This window comes from Xyrauchen texanus, chromosome 28, assembly GCF_025860055.1.
Source record: "Xyrauchen texanus isolate HMW12.3.18 chromosome 28, RBS_HiC_50CHRs, whole genome shotgun sequence".
Lineage (NCBI taxonomy): Eukaryota > Metazoa > Chordata > Actinopteri > Cypriniformes > Catostomidae > Xyrauchen > Xyrauchen texanus.
In genome coordinates, this window is record NC_068303.1 from 36594453 (window position 1) to 36617577 (window position 23125).

General features: G+C 38.0%; 1 protein-coding gene across 3 annotated transcripts in view; it reads left to right on the top strand.

Annotated features, from left to right (window-relative positions):
* The window catches only part of LOC127621760 (coiled-coil domain-containing protein 85C-B-like), a 61924-nt gene that overhangs the window by 23066 nt on the left and 15733 nt on the right, over positions 1-23125 (top strand). The window contains exons 3-5 of one of the 3 annotated variants that reach the window (XM_052095483.1): positions 13801-13880; positions 20729-20767; positions 21315-21621. In XM_052095483.1, coding sequence (XP_051951443.1) covers positions 13801-13880; positions 20729-20767; positions 21315-21461 — 266 coding nt within the window. In that variant the 3' untranslated portion in view covers positions 21462-21621. Of the gene's footprint in view, positions 1-13800; positions 13881-20728; positions 20768-21314; positions 21622-23125 lie in introns of those variants that run through there. The other 2 variants (XM_052095481.1, XM_052095482.1) reach the window with 2 other exon arrangements.

Genomic DNA, 23125 nt, shown 5'->3' on the forward strand with positions numbered 1-23125 from the left:
GAAAATCACATTGATTGACAACAGTTTAATCTTAAACATGTCATCATTCATTGGTGGCCAGGTGTCATTACCCTGTGATGTGTTAGGTGGAAGATGAAGTGCTTTCTCTCTCGACTGCTCACCAGCTACAGTGACCACTGACTGAGCTCCAGGCTTAGTCAGATTGAGTTAGTATGATGCTCTCTCATGCTCTGCTGCTCTGCTTTGATGGCAGTACAGATCATTTTTGCGTTAAGTGACTGATTTTCCTCATTACCATTTGCTCCACTAAAGCACTCATTTAGTTTGTCTCCCAAGATGAGCATTGGAAAGTCTGATTCATTTCAGCTGGTTTATTTCGATGACCAATTTAAAAAACAAATTAATTGAGTTGTTCGAGTAATCACTCAAAAAGTGTTCCTGAAATCCCAGTGCAGAACATTTCATAAAATGCTGCTGTTTATCACAATTTTTTTGATTATTTAACATAGATTGTGCCAAATATTGTTGTGTTATAATTAGTTAAGAACATTAAAAAAACAATAAGAAATATCTTGTGAGCCTAACCAGAGGCTATTCAGAATTCAGTTGATGTAAGTTAAGAACATCTAAAAATAAATCAAGAAATCTTACCAATTTTTACCAATCTTACCAAGTGTAACAAGAAGCTAGTCAGAATTCAGTTCATTTGAAATTAAGAATAATAATGGGAGTTAATAATGTGCTTTTTGTTTCATTGTTTTGTTTATAACCGAGACCAGTTTCTCTGAAACATGGAAAACATGTTTTCCATGAGACATTGGGAATAAAGTTATTATTGAAATTTCTTTCTAACTTGTGTATTTAATTTTCACCTATTTGAAGCAAGGTATCATAAAAAAGTAGAACCACCAAACTGTTGGATTTGGTATCGTCAGATGTTGTTCTAAAGCCATGGTATTTAACAGGTGGCCCACATGGATTTTTTTTGTGGCCCACATGATGTTGTCATAATAAAATTATTAGGCTAAATGTAGTCATTTTGAGTTGAACATTTTCTAGAACATTTACGGTAATTCTCAGTATCATTGAGTCAGAAAATCCATACTACCCTACTATATAGTATACCAAAAATTTATAAATATGTCAGAATCTAAACAGAAAGTGAGATATAGCCCAATGACCTACTATTTTCAGCAAGATTCTGAAGTGCACATAGACTGGACACTTTATGATCCCATAATCCCTCAGGAGTTGAGGAAACGTCTATGAAATTAATTATTTGCCATTGGGACTTGAACTTGGATTTTTGGACTTGAATTTTTTCTTGAACTTGAAATATGCAGTTTTGAACTTGTGCAATTAGGACTTGAATTTGAACATGTTTGCTTGAATTTGAATTACATCAAACCTGAAATTCAAATGTACATGGTACAAATTTAGATCGTTAAATTTAGATTACATTTTTAATACTCTGATTAAGGTTTTATATTCAGATTTGGGTAAACTGGTTACCGAAGTAAAAATGTGGTACATTTTAGTAAGGGTGATGATGTGTAGTTTGAAAAGCTTTGTATTTTATGAAAAGCCTGACCTATATTCGATTTTTATCCATATAATACCAATTTTAGATGGGGGAAATGTACTGATTACAGATATGGTTGGTTAATTTTTGAGCTGGAATGAAAACAGAACTTTTCTATGTGGATTGTGCACCAATTTTGCACCAATATGACTATAAAAAGGTACTCAGAAGGCTGCTTTCTTAAATATTTTTATCAAAGAATATTTTACATTATTATTATACATTGTCAACATTGGAAAAAGTATAATATTTCCCTCTGAAATAGAGTGGCGTGGAAGTATAAAGTAATAAAAATGGCATGGTAATGCTCAAGTAAAGAACAAGTACCTCTAAATTGTACTAGAGTACAGTTTTCTTGCTTAACAAAACATCATCAGCAATATTTCGCTGTTAATGTATAATAAAACAGTCAGAAACAATACCTAATGGTTCGCTGCTGCCGAGTCAAGAGATAAAAAGCAGCAGTGGTGTTACACCATATTCCAGTAGAAAACCAGACATTAACATATTGTATTTTGTAAATGCAATGACGGGAATTTTTCAGTTGAAGGGGGTACCAAACTGCGAAGCCTGAACAAAACCATTTGGAGAATACATGTTTACATATTAGCTTCTATTCAGCTGACAAAGTATGAAAGTAGCTATGTGGTTAGCTAGTTAGCTTTAAGCTCGTTGTCATAGAGTTTAAAAGATATATGTTGTTTATTTACTTTCCAGCATTGCGTCTCACCAACTAGTTAACAACGTAAATCAACACTAAACAGACACAATTCACCACCGCACCATTGTCTGCTGATCTTTCAATCTAATAAATTACTGACTGCACTGACAGAATATAGCTGGCTAACAGCAAAAAATGTGATAAACATGAGTGACATGGTTGTCAGGGACAGAGTTAACATTATATTCGTTGTATTGAAAAGGAAAAATTATGGAGTCATTGTTTATTAACTTTCCAGTATGTATTTCACAAACTAGTTAGCAACTTACTGAGAAGACACCACTTAATTCTGCACCACTTAGCTCAGCATTATCAGCAGAACAACCATCTCCTCAGCTCTGTAAAAAAGTGTCAAAGTGCATGCTGCTGGACAAACTATGCTATGACACCAACCCTAAAGCATTGTTTTTTGCATTATATGTTCTGTTTTAATATCTGTGCATATCAGAAAACATATATGCCGATACTGATATATCTGTGAAAGGTTATATCAGTCCATAATATCGGGCACTAATTTTATGTTGATGCATGGCACAGTGTTGTCTCATATTTTCTTCATCAGTTCTGAAGAATCCTGAGGTTTTCTAGCCACTTTTGATGTTGACTTCCTCCACTGCACTGTAAAGTAAAAAATTATCTGTAGAATTCAAACCTTTTTCATAAGGTTTGTGCTCTGTGCCGTGTTATCGAGTGAAAAAAAAAAATCTGTCCATTAATTTTTTATTTCGCCAACACTTCGTGGCTTATGCTGCATACTAGCCTGCTTGATTTACGTTAGTTACGCGCATTTACGTTAAGTGTTTCCCGCGCGAGGTACTTTGTTTTGTAGGTTGCCATGACGTTCACGCGCGCTGGTACCTCAACATTTCCCACTCAAAGACATTGCAAAAATAGGCTGAAACGTGATGCCTGGAAAATGTAAATTTCAGGATATTTGGCTCACCAAAGAAATTATAAAGAATGGCTTGCCAGAGATCCAAAGGGCCATCACTTAGCCAGGTGCAAAGCCTGTTGTAAATCAATCAAAGTGGATAGCATGGGAGAAGCAGCGCTCAAGTCATGCGGCTGGATCTACACACAAGACGGCACTTCGGAAATCGAAAGCAGGTAAGTCCTACCATAGCCTGCATCTGACAGAAATGTTGATTGCATGTTAGCTGCTAGCTGTTTTTTGCTGTTACTTAAATGTCTCGCTGTGAAATGTCACGCCCGTTTCACACATACTGCGTGCGTATGATACAGGTGCAGCACGCGCTATAGCGCTTTCACATTATGCTGCATTTGCAGTGCGCAACTGATCCGCGGCTGTACCACAAACACTTACTCACTATTTGTATTTCAAATCCAGAAGTTATCAGCAACTTTTATTTAAAAAAAATTTGGCACCAGTGCGATTCTCTTTTTACACATACTCTTTAATAGAGATTATCAATTAACAGATTATCACAAATGTTTTATTTAATGTAATGTTGAATATAATGTAAACCCATGAGGAAAGAAAAACTTAAAAGTATTTTAATCTTACTTCTGGTTACATGGGCCTAAGCTCTTTTCATGAAATTTCAAAAGTTAGAGATGATTTTAGAGTACAGTATAGGATGTACCGAATATTCTTCAGTTTTGTGCAAAACAGAAATACGACAAATAGAATATCAGATCTTTGTCAAATATATCAAAATAATGCAAAACAAAAAGCTTTTTTGCATAGTTGTGTTTGACACATGAAAACTGTAACAATGTATCTTACAAGGTAACACGATGCAACCTTGCTCTCACTTGAAATATGTGTCCACATCCACATTGAATTTGAGGATATTGGACCTGGAAAGTCCTTGAAAGGTCCTTGAATTTGAAGTTAACCAAGGTGTGGGAACAGTGACTAGTTCTAATCTCAGGGTGTGCTGAGTGACTCCAGCTGGGTCTCCTAAGCAACCAAATTGGCCCGGTTGCTAGGGAGGGTAGAGTCACACAGGGTAACCTCCTCGTGATCGCTATAATGTGGTTCATTCTCAGTGGGGTGCGTGGATGCCGTGGTGGATGGTGTGACGCCTCCACACGCACTATATCTCTGTGGTAACCCGCTCAACAAGCCACATGATAAGATGTGCGAGTTGACGTCTCAGACGCGGAGGCAGTTGAGGCAGCCGGTGCTCAAGAGTCGATCACTATAGAAACATAATGTTCTCTGCCATTTTAAACAGCACCTATTGTGTAATTAATCAGTCTGTTGAGACTGTCAGCTGTGATGAGCCGTAATGCTGAAGTTGTTTGTTTAAAGCAGTTTAAATCTATTTCCTAGCTTTAGTGGTGTAGTTTAGACCAGTGATCACGAAGAGCTGTTTTATAGAAACTGGCTGATGCGGATTCACTTCACGTCACCTAATTGGTTCATATTACACACAAAAATGATCTTTTGCCACCACCTGCTGGCTAACATATGTAATGTCAAAAACAAAAGAGACACAGTAGCTCTTAACAGATCTGCACTGCTCTTACACTTTAGTTTAGAACTGCCCGAACACAAGCAGAGTGATACACACACTGTGAAGTGTCGGAGTGCTGTTGGTGTCAGACTATCATTGCTAATGGAACGTCTCTCGTCCAATCAGATTTGAGGACCGGAACTAACTGTTGTGTATGTGTGTGTGTATGTATGTATGTATATATATATATATATATTAATTCAGCGTTAATTCAGTGCAATTAATTTGACCAAAAATAACGTGTTAAAAAAATTAACGCAATTAATTGCACCATAATAAGGAAGATTCCTGAGAAATGCAAGCTTGAATTACCACCTGTTTAGTCCAGAGGGCAGTAAGTGAAATTTCAGCTCTATGAGCAACGCACAGTTTATACAGTGATGAAAACACTTCAGTAGGCAGAACAACGCAAACTTGCGTTACATTCTTGCATTCAAAACACTTGAAGGAGCGCAAATGCAATCTAAGGGATCTCAAGATGTGTTTAAAGATTGAGTATTAAACTATATTTAACTTGAAACAGTGAACTACCAAGCACCCGAGAGGCTACTCTGACGCAGGTGTAAATTGACGGGCTCTTAAAAAAGCCCTCATAATAAATCTCCAACTGATTGACAAATTCACTTTTCAAATGCATTGCTGTGAACTGTATGCCAATGATTGACTTATGATCAATAATATGGTAGTAAACAATACATTGTATTCTAAAGCCGCTTTTTGTATTGTCTTATCAATGATTAACTCTTCTGCCACAAGAATGTAATGCACTTTAATTATCTGACTATAATTATACAAATTATATATATAAACATTTTTAATATTTAAAGGTAACTATGTATAATTATATATTGATATAAATATGTATAATCTTTATATATTGAATTATTGTTATATGAGGGGCTTTCTCATCAAATATTTGTATATGCGATTAATCACGATTAATTAATCGGGACACCGTGTAATTAATTTGATAAAAACAATTATTGATTGACAGCCCTAATATATATATATATATATATATATATATATATATATATATATATATATATATATATATATATATATACACACATACATACACTGTATATGTATGTCTATTTGTGCTGTCAGTCGTTAAATGTATTTATCGTGAATAATCGCATATTTTTTGTAGTTAATCGCGATTAATTGCAGATTTTGAAAGAAAACTGAACAATATGTAACAATATAATGCTTTTTTTACATTTTCCAAACAAAGCCTTCCAATGTATAAAGATAGAAATGCAATAAAATAGCACCAATTCAAGTAATATTATACGTTTCCCATAGTCTAAGGGGGAGGCTGACTAATTGAGAAACTGGTCTCCCCATAGGATGCATTTTCATTGCAATGGGCATTAAATCTCTTAAACTCTCATCCTCCACAATATTAATTAGCCAGCAGACTGTGGCTGTCTGCTTGCAATTGCAATCGGAAGCAGCGTTCATGATTCACGTCAGGGCATCAACAACAAAAATAATGTCACTTGATTCATGTCCTTATACTTGAAAACCATTAACAAAACTCTGCAAGATAAAAGAAAATTTGACCCAGGCATTAAATGCAGATAAAAAAAATGTATGTGTTGGGTTGCCACTTGATGTACAAATGTCAAATCTAGGTCCTTAAGTGAAAAAGTAGAAACCTACTGTACTAAATGGTCAGATATAGGTGTCGGCACACAAATTCTATGGTGTCTGCTGTCTCGGCACAATAATTTATCCAAAACGACTTACAGTGCATTCAGTGAATACATTTTATCAGTTTGTATGTTCCTAGGGATTCTAACCCATGATCTTGGCATTGTGAGTGCCATGCTGTACTTGTTGAGCTACAGGAACAAGACATTTTGTATTGGGGCATCCCTAATGCTTACCTTAGCTAGCACCCACTAATAATCCTGTCCTGATCCCAGTCTAGAACCTGGAAATGATATGAAGTGACTATCTAAACATACCTTCTTTCTATCCTAACTCTTTCTGTCTTTCTTTAACATCCATTGTTTCTTTTTTCTCTCTCTTTCTTTTATTTCTCCTATTAACCAGTTTTGGACATTGAAGAATTTTGTAGGCTTTTAAACAAAAGAATGTATGGCTGCACTTTTTTAGCTGAGTTTGAATTCTAGACTCAGATAAATAGAATGGAGCCAGAGGAGTTTTTCTCTCTGGTCTGTAGCCCTCTATAATTTTAAGTTTCATTGTCTGCTGTGCTGTAGCTTTCTAACAGAATGAGGTCAGACAGTATGGAATGAATTATTGTAGAGACTGTTGTGTCTGCTTGGACTGCCACATCTTGCAGCAATTGATCCAGTAATTTCTTGCACACACCCAGTTTTTCCTTGTTTTTCCTTTAAAGGGGTCATGACATACTCTTTTTTTTTTTTTTTTTAAGTTGTTTTATTATCTTCCCTGAGGTCCACTTATAATGTTAGTAAAAAAGAAATTGCCCCAAAACAGTCATTATTTCATATTATATAATAATTATCCACCCTGTCTCTGGCCTTTTGTCTGAAGCACTTGGTTTTAAGCTTTCTGGCCTTTTAAGACTTTAATGTAAATGCCCACTGTTATGATTGGCTAACATCATGCAGCCCTTCCAATGCAGCCATATTTGAAATGCAATCAGAAGAAAATTAACAAAATCTACAAGACCACATTTATAAATCTAAATTTCAGGATTAACATAAATTCACATCCAACACATTTCATCTGAATTTATTCACTGAAGTGTTCACTCAAGCATCATCATAAGCTATCAAACAGTCATGACATATTAAATATTCATGAATTAAATTGTTAACTTACCATTTTGTGGTCCAACAGTGTTTTAACTGCCCCATCTTTCAATAACAGTTCCTTTGCAAAGCTTGAATTAAATTGTAAATTGTTCAAAAGCAATCCATGCTGATATGAGCTGAGAACACACACACATACAGAGTGGTGTGTGTTTTTCCCAGCAGCAGAATGAGACACGTTTTTAAAAGTTTGCTTGTACCACTCTTAAAAAGCGGCTCACCTGGAAACACATCAAAACTATCAAAGATGTCCATCTAGTTCATGTTTACAAAAGACCAACAATTAAAAATAGCACAGATGGGTGCATGTCCAGGACGCCTTCAAAACCGCACAACAGCAAGACAGCAAACAGCCAGATGAAAAAGAATGGGGGTCTCATTTTAGGGTTATAACTTTTGATAGTTGCACTAGATGCATGATTATATATTTATGACATATTTATTTAGAAAAATATTTAAATTCAGATAGGCACATGAAAGTGTACTGTACACCCTTTGGGTGTAGACGAATCTCCCATGACAGTCACATCTCTCTCCTCTTCACCTTTCTTACTGACTGAGCACCAGTGGGTGGGGCCAAGGGTGCAATGATGAAAAATAGGCATTGATGTCTTGCTAAAGAGACATATGTATATACAGGTGTATTTGGTCCTTGTGACATCACAAGTTCCACAAATTCCAAACGAGTTGTTTTTGCAGCTTGGTTTAAATAAATGCTCTTTTTCTATTAAAGTCGGACGTTTTCAGTTCTGAAACTTACAGTATGTTTTTATAGTAGAGTGACCTCTAATATGTCAACACACACACACACACACACACACACACACACACACACACACACACACACACACACACACACACACACACACACAGAGCTTCTGATTCGTATCTAAAACACTAAAGCAGCCATGAGCACTGTGTGTCGCAACAGATGTTCTAAGGAAGTTGAACAACATTCCTGTTGGCTTATCAGTATTTCTAAGACGCCAGAGGTGTGATTTAAGTAAACACTTTTGTACATGTTTTTTCAGTGAAAAAAAAACTACACCTTGTTCAAAAACAACCGTTGAACTAATCTGGTTTGGTGTTGCGCTTTGTCATATTTAAACTAGATAGGTATTAATGTTGGCCTGATTAAGCTTTGTCTGAAAAGTTTAAACTAGTTTTTAAAAACTTTGAAGTTTGAAGGATAGATAGACAGACAGAACGAAAAAAAGAAAGTGAGAGAGAGAGAGAGAGACTGTTAAAGCAGATTAAAGGTTTGTGTTAAAGGAATATTCCAGGTTTAATAGAAGTTAAGCTCAATTGACAGCATTTGTGACTATGTTGATTACCACAAAAAATGTCGTCTCTTCTTTTCTTTAAAAAAAGCAAAAAACAAGGTTACAGTGAGACGCTTACTATGGAAATGAATGGGGCCAATTTTTGGAAGGTTTAAAGACAGAAATGTGAAGCTTATAATTTTATAAAATCAATCTTCTGTTAAAACTCATGTATTATTTAAGCAGTAAAGTTGAAATCGTTGTTTTACATTTTATGGTTTGTTGACATCACATCGTCATGGAACAAAGTTGAAAAGGTTAGTAAGCAATTTAATGACACTAAAATCATGTTTACACACATATTGTTTAAATCTTTTGAACTATACTTTTGAAATAGTGAGTATTTGAATGTTTACAGATTGGCCCCCATTCACTTCCATTGTAAGTGCCTTACTGCTTTTTTTTTTTAAAGAAAAGGAAGGTCATCCATCCATCATCAACCGCTTATCCTGTGTACAGGGTCGCGGGGGGCTGGAGCCTATCCCAGCTAACATTGGGCGAAAGGCAGGGGACACCCTGGACAGGTCACCAGTCCATCGCAGGGCCACACATAGACAGACATACACTCACACTCACCTCCACATCCACATCCACGGCAATTTTTTGGAGACACCAATTAACCTAGCCTGCATGTCTTTTGGATGGTGGGAGGAAGCTGGAGTACCCGGAGAGAACCCACGCAGACACGGGGAGAACATGCAAACTCCACACAGAAAGGCCGGGGCAACCAGGGTTTGAACCCACGACCTTCTTGCTGTGAGGCGACAGTGCTAACCGCGGCACGGTGGTGCAGCCCTTAAGGAAGGTCATGTCAAAATAAATTTTTGTGGTAATCATTCCGGTTAATTCCTGATGGAGGGAACGAGATGTTGTGTCGATGTAATGACACTAGAGGTCGCTCTTGAGAGCCCGAGACACCTCTGATCTTTGATAAAAGGCCATTGAGAATTGACGAGTGGTATTTGCATGCCACTCCCCCGGACATACGGGTATAAATGAGGGGACATGCATACCGCTCATTCAGGTTTTGTGCTGAGGAGCCGAGAATAAGGTCCCGGCCATTTCAGCGGGTAGTTCAGCGTTGTGGCAGTCACTCCCAAGGGGAAGTTGTGGCGGCTGTGGCGGTGGTAGAGCGGGTTGTCCACTAATCACAGGGTTGGTGGTTCGATTCCCGGCCAATAGTTATGGTGTCAATGATCCAGTGGGCAATCCTCTGTTTGGAGACAGCGCTTTCTTTCCGCTGTCCACCAAAGCACACAAAGAGCTCTGCATGCGATCCAAATAGATGCGTAAAGCACGCACCGAACACAGCAATGCTAAGGCTGGGTCTGCCTCCTCATGGGGCAGCACTTGCAGGTCACTACCCTCAGTGGCGGAGCAGCCAGGGGTTACTCGGTGATGCCCCCAGTGGACAAGGCGCTCACGGTGCACCTATGCCCGCGGAGAGCCGCCACCTTCCAAGTTGTCAAGCCAACATTATTAAGTCATTGTTTTTTAGTGCAAACACACATCTTTTTTTATATAAATTAGGATTTATATAGATTGTGCCAATTTATTCACAAAAATCAACCTGGAACAATTAACATTGTGCTTTTACCTCATGTGGAACACTGTTGTGTACTTTTTCTTGTGATATTGGCAGCTTCAATTCTCTATACAAATATGCAGGCACGCTGTGCAGTCAAATTTACATTTTAGAGCCGATTCAGTTGTCTGGATCGCAGTAGTGTAATGTGCAGTCCCAGTAAAATAAGACTGAAGATAAGATTTTGTAGAACCAACCAGAAAGTTGGGGAATTACATTATGCAAATATCATTCACAACATAATTTGTACATGTTTGCAACGTTACTTGATTTGTACACTCTTTAGTGAATCAAACTCTAAAAAACTAAACAAATAACAACGCTATCAACTAGCGCAATTCATACTACGCATACATATTTGGAGTCTTGTGATTATATCAATAATAGCTAGCAGTTACGAACCCAATTGTGTTAATGGGTGTAACTCCTATTGGATGGGGCTGCTTGTGATGTCATCATATATAGAGTTGATTTAGTTGCTCCAAACAGTTGCTGCCCATGTACCCTCTCTTGAAGATTCCCGCGTGATTCTTGTGCCACAGATTATGGAAGTGGGTCATGGCATTGCTGATGCGATTGGAAGCGACAAAGCGAGAGGGACAGACTCGCTACCCCACCCCCAAGCGTTCATTCGCATCACACCACCACACATAAACACAGCCACTTCACTTAACTAACATGCACAAATAACTTAGAAGCAGATCAGAATTTTTATAATTGTACAGCCTTTGATCATCTATTTTTATAAATGCTCCTTTTTAAACAAGAGCTGATGAGCTGTTTACTGTGCAAGTGAAAACATGGTGCATTTGTACAGTTTGTTTGATTTTTTAAAAGGCAGAATCAAACCTGCGCCTTTGCTTGAATGTTATCCAGGTTAGTCCCATTGGGATTTATGGAGAGATAATGAAGAGCTGTTTCTTTGGGCTGGCTACACTCCCTTGAGCTTTGTCAAGCTAAAGGAGACTTCAGTTGTCCCCACACCACCAGCTAATACTTGGTCTCTTGTTGGGCAAGTTATGCTGACAAGAACTCACTGGAATGATGGAAACTGAATGTTCAGAAGTGCTTTGGGGTAGTGGAGTCAGATTTCTAATAATGGGTTCTAGTTGGAATAAGTTTTGGTAGTGGCTGGAACTATAGTAGGACACTGCTCCAGGGTTTTTGTGGATCGGAGGTGATTCTTAATCAGTTTGCACTAATGCTCGCAAGTCAGTCAAGGATTTAAAGTCATCCTGCGCTGCCTCAAGCCCCTTTCACACCACCAATCACATCGAGCAAGACAGCAACACCATCCCATTCATTTTTAATAAGAGCAAATTGACTTCCGGCGACATGAGCTGTGCGGCCGTCGATGACAGAGATCGCGTGGAAAACAACAAGACAATTTGAGAAAATTTTAACTATGAAAATGATGAGCGACATTCGCGAGCGACAGCCAATGATAATGAAGACAGCGGAGCTCACGTCCTCGTGGTCGCTATAATGTGGTTCTTGCTCTCTGTAGGGCACGTGGTGAGTTGGGCGTGGATGCCACGGAGAATAGTGTGGGTCTCCGCAGTAACGCGTTCAACAAGCCACGTGATAAGATGCGCGGATTGACTGTGTCAGACGCGAAGGCAACTGAGACTCATCCTCCGCCACCACGAGGACTTAGAGCACATTGGGAATTAGACTCCAGTGGTTTAAGCAATGTCTTCTGAAACAATCCAGTTGGTTTTGGGGGAGAACAGACCAAAATAGAATTCCTTTTCTTACTGCTCACTATGTTCCATTACAGGAAATGTCGTCATGTTTTCTGAAGTCTTCAGAGTCATTAGAGGATGAAAGCAAGTGTCAAGTCTTAATGATCTTTTATCCATAATGTTCATGAAAAGAAAACAATCTTTTAAATATTAGAGTTGTTAGAAAAAGATAAAAAATACACTCCTTTGTATATTTATTTCTTCATTTATGTAATTTATCTTTTAAAATAACACTGTACATTTTGATATCTGCACTACATTTATTCAGGGATTTTACTGATCACCAGCTCATACCAGTAGCGTTACAGAAGTTATGTCAGTTCATATGCACAGCATTTCTCAACCCTCATCTGTTCAGCATCTGCAGTTTTCTTAAAAAGTGATAATGTGAAGTGTCACTAAACCTGCATACATGCATATATCTAGATTGTGTTTGGATCTATATAAATGTGTGTTTTATCTGCACAAGTTTCTCACTCCTGCACAAATTCCAAAAATGTGCAGGACAAGGAAAGGCTAATTTTTCCCTCATTGAATGGGAGGATAACAGAGAAAAAGGAAGAACAGACATTACTCTTTTTTTCAGTTTTACATATAGTTTATGTAAAAAGACAGTTCTACATTAGTCAAGTCAAGTCAAGTCATTTTATTTGTATAGCACATTTAGTCAAAAGCTCAGAAATATACAAAGGGGCTTGACCTTGTAGAGCTTTAAAAACGAAAAGTAAAATTTTAAAATCAATTCTCAATTTCACTGGTAACCACTGAACTTGTAACCACTGAACCAACATTAGATTGCCATTGTTTTCCTTATGTGGGTTGATATTGTCAAAGATACAGACTTTAGCAGATTTGTTAGTTTAGGGTTTGAGGTCATGTTTGTTCTTCAGCCAGATCTTAAGAAGGAATTTATAGCTAGATCTTAAAAATGTTAAAGAGCTCATTATGCTCATTTACAGGTTCATAATTTTATTTTTGGGGTCTACTAGAATAGGTTTACACACTTTTATGTAAAAAAAAAAAAAACACATTATTTTTCTCATACTATACATTGCTGTACGCTCTGTTGTAGCTCCTGTCTCTTTAAAGCCCCCTGTAGCCGAACAGCCCAGTCTACTCTGATTGGTCAGTTGGCCCAGTCTGTTGTGATTGGTCAACCGCTTAGAGTGTGTGTCGGAAAAGAAACGCCCCTTACCATAACCCAGTTTCAGCTCCCAGGCATTAGGTGGCATTATGTGTTACATAGTGATGTAGCTATGTCATGGAAGTAATGGCTGGACTGCAAACCAGGCATTTCAGGCAGTTCAGGAACAATGTTTTCTGTGGGAGAGAGTAACTCCCTTTGGCATAGACTTTTACATGCACATACAGCTACACACTAAAATTTAAATTAAACAAGGAGAGTACATGTACTTTTTTCCTTAACTTCAAGCACTGTGTAAAGTCTTCAGTTTAACTGAATTTTCACCTTGTGATAGTGTTCCAGTATTTCCAGTCATATCAAATATATGTACGCAGCTAAAACTGCTTACTAATGTAGTTGTATTCTCTGCTTTAAAGTTGTATTTGTTCTCTCTCTCTGTTCCAGATGCATCCTCAAACTATATTCAGCAGTTGGAAACCAAGGTCCGCATTCTAGAGGACAAAAACAACAAACTTCTGTCACAAGTAAGGACTGAGTTAACAACATGCTTTCATTATTTAGGACTTAATTATAAACGTAATCTGGACCTAAATTTCTCTGCAGAAAAACAAAAAACAGCTTATACAAGCCTAAGTTGATTAGCTGGCCTCCCAGTCATACTGGTCTATTCTGAACGATTTAATGGGGTTTTGGAACTTTGTCAGCTAGTCAGGCTGGTCTGTTTGATGGTTTGAGAGGGGTTTTTGAGTCTTATCAGCTGTTCAAACTGGGAGACCAGCTGAACACCTGTTTGGCCAGACTGGGAGACCAGCTAGAACAGCTGAAAACTAGCTTGGTCAGTGTGGGGGACAAGCTGGACCAGCTAAATACCACCTTGGCCAGACTAGGAGATCAGCTAGACCAGCTAAACATCAGCTTGGCCAAATTGGGAGACCTTCTAGACCAGCTGAACACCAGCTTGGCCAAACCCGGAGACCAAGTAGACCAGTTTAAACAAGCTAAGACCAGCAAACTTCCTTAGGCTGGTTTTAAGCTAAATTTCTCAGCAGGGTTGGCATTGGATGCCAACCTTAGTGGAGGCACTTTGGGGTTATGAAAAGGGCATCTATCAATCTTTAATTCAGGGTGGTTTGAGCTGAGATCAGTTGGCGTGCTGTATCCCCTCCGGAAAGAAGACGGAGCATCATACCATCATACTGTGGTTGTCATAGTGTACCTCAGCATCTTTGGCCTTAATTGACCCTCTCCTTGAGGAGATTGAATGGGTTTTACATGCTGAAATAGCATTTCAAGTTCTCCTGTTTATCCAGAGGGCATCACAAACAACCAAATCACCAAAAGTCACAAATTTATTCACCTGCTTTAGTTAACATTGACACTCAACAACAAATCACTTGTTGCAAGCCCATCTTGTGAAAAAGGAGAGATAAAGCGTTACAGCCAACATAGTCTCACGGCAACTCATAATAATGCTTTTGAGATTACAAAATCATAAGAAATCGTACAACTTGGCTATGACTTTCGGGTATTTATGGTTGAATTTTTCCTATGCTGATGTAGCGCTATTTGGGCAGAGTAAAGATTACATGTCTGGCTTAAACAGCCAGATGCATTTACACTTGACCAAGTTTTGTGTGGAATTTGTCCCAAACCACCTCCGGAGGTAAAAGTGCATGAAGTGACCAAGTGTAATACCAATTTTTTATTTTCATAGAGACCAACCAATCAACAAACAACATTTAAAATCAATGAATACTGGATTCAATTTTAGCTAGCCACCTATCCAACACTTTATTTTAAGACAGAAAATGTCTGTGAACAAATTTGGTGTAATAATGCTGGACACAGTTAGACGAAGACGTGCAGTTTATTTACAGAATGTAATTATGCAAAAACCCTAACTAAACCAGTGAACTAACAAAAACATGAACTTGACATGACTATACACTTGACATAAATATGACTTAAATGAAACTAGACTTTGCTTGAAACAAAAGAACAAAGTTACATTAACAATACTTGACAAGAGACAATGGCAAACATTAGGGCTTAAATACATAGACATTGGGTAAAACATTAACAAGAAAACCAATCACAAGGCTGAACTAAAAAGGCAAAGAAACATGAACCAATGACATGACATAACAGAACTGATAACAAGTTAACAAGACAATAAACCAATGAAAACAAGACACATGAACATGGAGGGAAACAGGACATCACATGAGAAGGGAAACAGGAACTAAACTTTTCAAAATAAAAGACATGGACTCAAAACACATCTAAACATGAAATACATGAACACCCACATTAAACATTACATTTGGTTACTCACAAATACATACAATTGAGTAATGTATGACAATAACCTGCAATACGCTTCCCTCATCTCATTCCAAACCCAATGTTTTCTTCCATGGTGCACAAAATGTATTTTTCTATTAAAATCATGGTTAGGTTTAGGGTAAATTTTGGAAAAATCGTTAGAGTGCTTGTTCAAAACTCTGATGTTTATCTTGCATTGTACACAACAGTGATTGTCCTATTAAGCTAATGGTTGGGTAACGGGTTACACTATATGGTTTGGTTTAGGTTTGGGTTAGGAGTTAAACTTAAATGATTTCTTAAAGTTTTGCCATCTGAAATGAACCCACCATGCCCTTTTTTTAAAAAAATGCTCAAGTGTAATTAATAGTGTTTGGCAGGCTACTTAGAAACTGTAGCTTGTTAAGCTACTCAAAATTTACAGTAGTTAGAAGTTAGAAAATTAGTTAGCTTCTCTACATGTAAAAACTATTTACATAAGACTTAAATTCCATGCAGGTGAATCCACAGGGACTTCATGAATTTGGGAATAGTTTTTAAACTAATTAATCATTTTAATGAACTATGCAAACTAACATGTTCACAGAATTGAATGGCTGCAAACCTGTGCGTGCGATACAATATTACAAAAAAGCAATGTTCATGAAAAACTTTCGTTTGTAGCGTTGCGTACAGATTCCCAACTCTGCTAATTACCATCCATTGAGAACACTATGTGGACACTTGCTGCTTTGAAATGATGTGTGTTCTGAAAAGTGCTATACAAATAAAAATGACGACTTTAAAAGGCTCACTACAAACAGTTTTAAGAAACTTTTGTAGGGTAAAGTATTTAATACAGTTCTCTCAGGAACAAAGCTTGAAAGAGTCCTTGGATAATCACAATAATTTTCTCTTTAAATCATATATCTTCATTACGTTTTCATCACCACCCACCCACTCTCCCGCAGTGAATGTGTGTGTACCAGACAACAGTGTGGTTAAATTGTTGCGTCTTTTTCAACACAAAGTCTCTTTCTCTGAGCTTGTGGAACATCTTTGAATGTCTGACAACATTTTATCCCCAGTATGGAAAGCACTTTGTTAGGCTATGATTAAAATGCTAGTGAGTTACATTCCCCCCTGGTCAAATAAGAGAAACCATTTGCTTCTCGTTGCAGCGGTCTCCTGAGAATGAGTAAATTCACTTAAAAGTATGATTAATTTAGAGCAGAGCAGAGAACACGGTGAGCGAACATGAACTGAGCTGAACTCTTGATTTCCCAGGATACATACACTAAGCTTTTCCTAAAAGCCATTTCTGTTGTTTTGATAGATGATGCTTTTGGTTGTAACTCACTTACTACTAGGGATGGGAATCGAACATTTTCAATTTTGATTCCTCCTAATGATTCCGGTTCCGATTCTGATTCTGCTTAATAATTATGTCAGTACTTTTGAGTAAGATTATTTGGAAATAAGAAATGCAGTGCATTTACTGGCCTCCTGTTGCCAAATAATGAGATAATTTCAGATTTCTATAGAGCATATACTGTAACAAATGAACAAATCATAAATACATTTTATTAAATTCTTGTAAAAGGCATATTTACATACTTTTAGAGGCAGAAATGCAATCCAACAATTGATCCTAGCTCGTGAGACTTCAACAGTTCTCAAATTGGATATTCATAATTTAGTCATTGGTAAAACATTTATTCAGTAACCAGTTTGACTGTGTTTAGGGCCATACAGCACAATTGCAAGTGTGATATTGTTTTAAACAGCCATAACAGTTCAAAGAACAAGTAAATACAATTTTTTGGAAAAACTGAAGACTGTCACAAAAATTTTTATTTGTGCTTGAATATGGAAGTGCAAGCTGTAGCAGGAAGACTCTGGATCCTTGCACTTTCATTCAATCAGGCATCTCATCCAATCACAATACAACCTCCGCTTTATAAGCCTACACACCTGTCTCTATTGTTTGCATACTTTCGTTGTTTTTACTCTAACACATTCAAGTGAAACATACGTCAGACTACATGCCTCACTTCTCCAAGCAAGTATTGCTTCATGTGGAATTATTACTCAACTTGATGTCACGCTCGTCACCAGCTGGTCTACATCAGGATTATACACTCAGGCTAGTTCTCGGTTTATTCTCCTTTTGGGGAACAATCATCAATGCAATTAGCTGTAGATGGGGTTCCAGAAATTCTGCTTCAAATGTCTCAATTTGCTCTTCATCATAAGTCTTATCATATGCATCAGTACCGCTTCAGCAGCAATATTCATTTTACTGGAGCATTCGGTAGTCACCAATCATGTTAGGTGATTGTGTGTTCCGCAGTACGGTGGCCGCATCACTTGCACATCCGTGCATTGGTGCATTTCTCAATTTTACCTCAGTGTTTGCATGCCTGAGCGTCCTCCTATTGGGGCAGCAGGTTCCTAATTTTTGGAATTAACCGCGGCCTCCACTCTATGCTTTTTCCCAGAATTTAATGACTGCTGTCAGTCACTACCGGATACTCTTGATCATCACCATACCTCACCATCACCTTGTGTTTTGCACCCAAAGTCCCATCATGAACTAAGCCGTGGTGAATCGATTCTTGATTACAACCAGAATCCAACAGGGCTTGGTATGTACGGTCCTTAATTTTTACCAGTATGCGGTGCATCCCTGCTAGATCGGGGCAGTCTGCGGCGTGTAAGGGAACTGGATCCACGTCTTCACCTCCATTACTGGACACTGGTCTTGGATGTGTCCTGGCTCCCTGCAACACCAACAGACCACTTGTGACGGATCAACCTGGGAAGGGCGACGGAGAGGAGTAGGGGGCCAGCGCATAGTGCAGCCCGCGGAGGCGGGCGCCGGTTTGGGTGGAAACACTCCCTGTTTCCGGGGAGCAGGTATAGGGCGAGAGGGAGGGACAAGAGGGGGAGGAGGAGCAAGAAGGAGAGAGTGAGAGAGAGAGAGAGAGAGAGAGAGAGAGATCTGGGCTGCTGCTCTCCAGCTTCCGGGTAGGCTTCATGCCATGTCGGCTTCGCCCAGCTGCACAGCATCATCCTGGATGCTATCCAGGGCACGGATGACTTCACCCAAAGGTGAGGTGTCTAAGTGGCCAGTCGTCTTCCTTTTCCCGGGTGTTGGCACCAGTATAGAAGTTCCAGCAAGAAGGAAAAAGGAGCCAGTGTTGCAGTCTACGTAAGCATGTTTTATTTCTCAGAACTTGAACTCAAATGTGCTTTTCACCCAGTCTCTTACTGTTTTTGGTGTGTGAGCATCACAGAATCTCTGGCATTCCGCTGGCCTTTTCCAGCCCTTCTCTGCCATCACTGAAATGAGACAGGTGTTTAATATCAACAATCACAAGGTGATGGCCCTTACCACTTCCTCTCTCCCCACTGAGAGACACACGACCATGTCCCACTCCACACTGACTTTTTAAGTTCTCTCCGGGGGAAAGGACATGTTGTCACCCTATCACAAGCAGATATTACAGCTTTTCCATTTGCATTACAACTTGTGAACAGTTTTGCCACATCCCTTGGTGAATGTTTGCTGCACTGAAAAACCGGACATCTGGAAAGGTAAGTGTTCTGACATTGCGATTTGTGTGTATCTTCTGCCTCATAATGAAAGTTATCCATAACGAGCAAATTAAAAGTTAATCTTGATTGTCACTAGAGCGCAAAATGTAACTGTCATATTCGGAGGTCAGAGACGGTGAAACAGCTGTGTGTTCGGCTGTCAGTCATTGAGGCTCTATAGTAGTTGGGGCACACCAAGATGGCCACTCAAACACTACCAGCAGGAGGTGGCTTTACTTGTTGTGTCAGTGATCAAATTTTTTATAACAAGCTTATATTATGTCCTGTATTTGTTGTTGTTTTTGTTGTTGAAAACATTTAAACAAGCAATGCATGAAAACAAATAAAGTACAGAATGAAAGATTTAAGCTCATGCAAAGCAAAGAAAAAGAAAGTCTTTCTCGGATGCCATGTTTGTTATTTACAGAAGCATTGCGGGGATTATGTTGCAACAGGGTTGCAATCAGTGGTTCAGAAAATTATTTGATATGGGCTACATTTGAAATATTTTAGTACAGTGTTCAGCCCACATCGGGTGAAAATTGCACATATGAGAACTGTTAATGGAACCGAAAGTCATGAAATTATACAGTATATATTTAAAAAAAAAAAACCTATAACAACTCATGTGACCCATGGATTGAAAGGTCTGTGCTCATGGAAAGACACAATGCAAGACTTTTTTTTTTTGCTGAAGTATTATCTTTATTTTGATACCCTGGTAGAAACTGTAAAGATACTGTATAATCGCCTGATCATTATCACCTGAGTGCATTTAACATCTGTGATGTAATATTTGCTTGTTTATGTGGTTTCCTTTGCCTTAATTTTCTTGTGAAAATACCAATAATTACATAATTTTTGTGAAGTCTTTGAAATTAACAAAGTGGACATTTTATGTATGGAAAAGGAGAAACCAGTAATAGGCCAATTTCTCAGATTGTCAGCAAAAATGGGCCCTCAGACTAATTTAAAACCCTTTTAAATTCAAATGTTTTTTGTGTAGTTTTGTGACATTGTTATATGCTAGTGTACTCCTAAAAGTTGACCAGACTAACATTTATCATATATAAAATGTAAGCATTTTGAATTAATGTTCTTTTTCTTCTGGGAAAACAGGTCCAAAATATTGATGACTTATCTTGCACACATGGGCAATTATTTGTCCAATAAAATGCTCTCTACAATGAGAATATCTCTCCCACTAATACCACCTACTTGTGCAATAGAGAGCAACAGCCAGGTTCTGGAAGTAAAACATTCCATTAATTTCTTTACATAGGCAAATACATTTGTAACGATAAATAATAATCCTTTAGAAGTTGTTAATTGATGGTATATGCTTCTGTTGAAGTAATCAGTCCATGTGATTTTTTTATGATTATGACAGCCCTTATAAAGGCATTGTATGATAATGTCCTTGTACATGTTTAATTGGTGTTTTGAAATGTCTCTTGTTCTTTCCCAGCCCTGTGGCCGTTATAGCTTATCAAAGATACCCATGAAGGTAATTGTCCTACACTTTTGCTCTGTGGTGGTGGAGCTCTACTTCCTCCTAGCTTTTCTTGTCTGTCTCTTATCGCTACATTCCCGCTCTTTATTTGTGTGACTTTAAAAGTTGCTGTGTAAAATGGCATGCTAGCTTAAGTGCTTGTGCTAACACTGGGCTGCGCTCTGGGGTTTCTAACATGTGAGCTCAAAAGCTTGTCCCGCCATGTTGAGATGACTTCATCATTTATTCAAACAACACAGGTAGTGCAGCATAAATTTTTCATGCCTGACAAATGTAAAATATCTTTTGCATTTTTCATAAACGTCTTTATATCTATCTTAGACATCGTCCTATTTCTTTGAAAGGAAACGAACCACTCTGTGCCAGTTGAATTGAGTTAAATCATGTTTGACTATTAGATAAAGTGTGTCTGTAAGAGATTATGTACAGTCAGCCAGTCATTATCATTTCTATCAGGAAGACTTGCAGACTTGAGTGAGATTTAAGATAACATTTATTTGATGAATATAAAACAGAAAAGTAATGTTTCTCTTTGGCGTAGGCCCCGTCTGGCGGTCCGAAGAAGTTGTACTCGGAACCGTCATATCCTGCCGGAGATAGGAGGCAGGGGCGAGGAGCCTACCCCCGTGCAGGACGGGACTCAACTTGTGGTGGTGGGGTGGTGGAGGTTGCCGTGTTAGCACACTGAAACAGCAATGCGATAGATTGGGAGCAGACTTATAAAGCAACAGCTTACATGTGATTGACTGGGAATTACACAGCTAATGGTGGGAAGATGTACAGCTGATACTCTTCCCACTTGAACTACGCTACGCTTACATGAAATGAACCCTGGCAGGGTAATCATAAATGCGATAATGACCGCCTGACTGTACATTATCCTGCTTATTTCACTGCTTCTTAACAAATAAATCTATACAACTCTACACAAAACATTGTTTGTAAGTTAGTGTTTGTATAAGTACCTGCTTATGTTCACCAAAAATATTTAATTGACCAGTTTAAAATTAAGTATTCCAGAGTGTCGTATAGAAGAAAGAATCTAAAGTATGGCTGTTCAGGGAGGAATAATTGCACAGGACTTTGTAGCCAGTTGTTTGACTAATCGCTTTATTGTTCTGATGTTGTTAGAGGATAATACTGTCAGGGGAGTAATTTTGGCTCTTCAAACTGGTTACATTCCAACAGCACAGGTTTTTCAGAGGGCGAGCCTCTCAGTTTGTGTTGAAAAGATGACAAGAGAAATAGCATCAGTCTGCTGGAATTTCGACACTCTCTCATTACCTTCAGTTTGATCTTAAAAATAACCTGATGTATAGTGAAATAATTTGTTCATATTCAAATTCATGACATAGGTCTTGAAATTATAATTCATAGTTATAATTAAAATGAAAAAATATATATAATTGTTTACTTAAACAATAATTAGTCTCGACTTTTAACCTATTGATATTTTAAGAACCAGTAACCCACGCATAAATTAAGAATAGTCCATGGCTAAAAAAGGATTTCTCATTGGTTAATCAAATTTAATGAAGCAAACTGAAACCAGGGAAACCTACTTGCTACAGTATGTGCAAATCAAATTATTTAGGCATGTAACGGATCACTAACCACTCAGTAGTAACTAAATACCATCTCAAGATACTTGACAAAGACCGGCCAGAGCATTACATTTTTTAAATGTGCACTCAGTAAGTTTTTGCTAATTAAAACATTTTACACATGATGTGATAGAAATATGATGAAAATGATGTACATTCATATTAGATAAAGACTGCAGTCATGTCAGTAACCCAATAAAAGCGTTTAATTTTACAATGAGCGGGTCACCCCCTCATGGGCACTGCGTTGTTGACAGTACAGTGACGAGTGATGCCAAGCAATAAATTCACTGTTTGTACAGGGCTTAAAAATATCTAAGTGAACCATATGTCATTGGTGTTGAAAAATATATTCAATATCAAAAGTTATGAAGTAACATTCACCACTGGGTGGTATGACTTAGCAGCATCACAATTACTAATATGTATTTGTGTTTATATGCCTCTTTGTTCTCCCTTTTGCCTAATACTTCTGGCTATTTTGGTAATCTGTCAGCCAGTTTGGCAAGCAGTATATGATTTAGTAAGTGTATAAACTACTACCACTGTTTCTGTCTCATCTGTAGGCCTACATGCATGTATGTAATTGAAGTGCATTTTTTAATGCTTTTATTTTTTTATTAAACAACAAGTTTTGTTAAGTGGTATGTGGCTGTCTTATATAAAGGAGAAGCCAAAGCATATATTGTAAAGAGGTTGTATTTCTAACTATTTATGGATCACACTGGTTTACCTGTAGAACTACGTT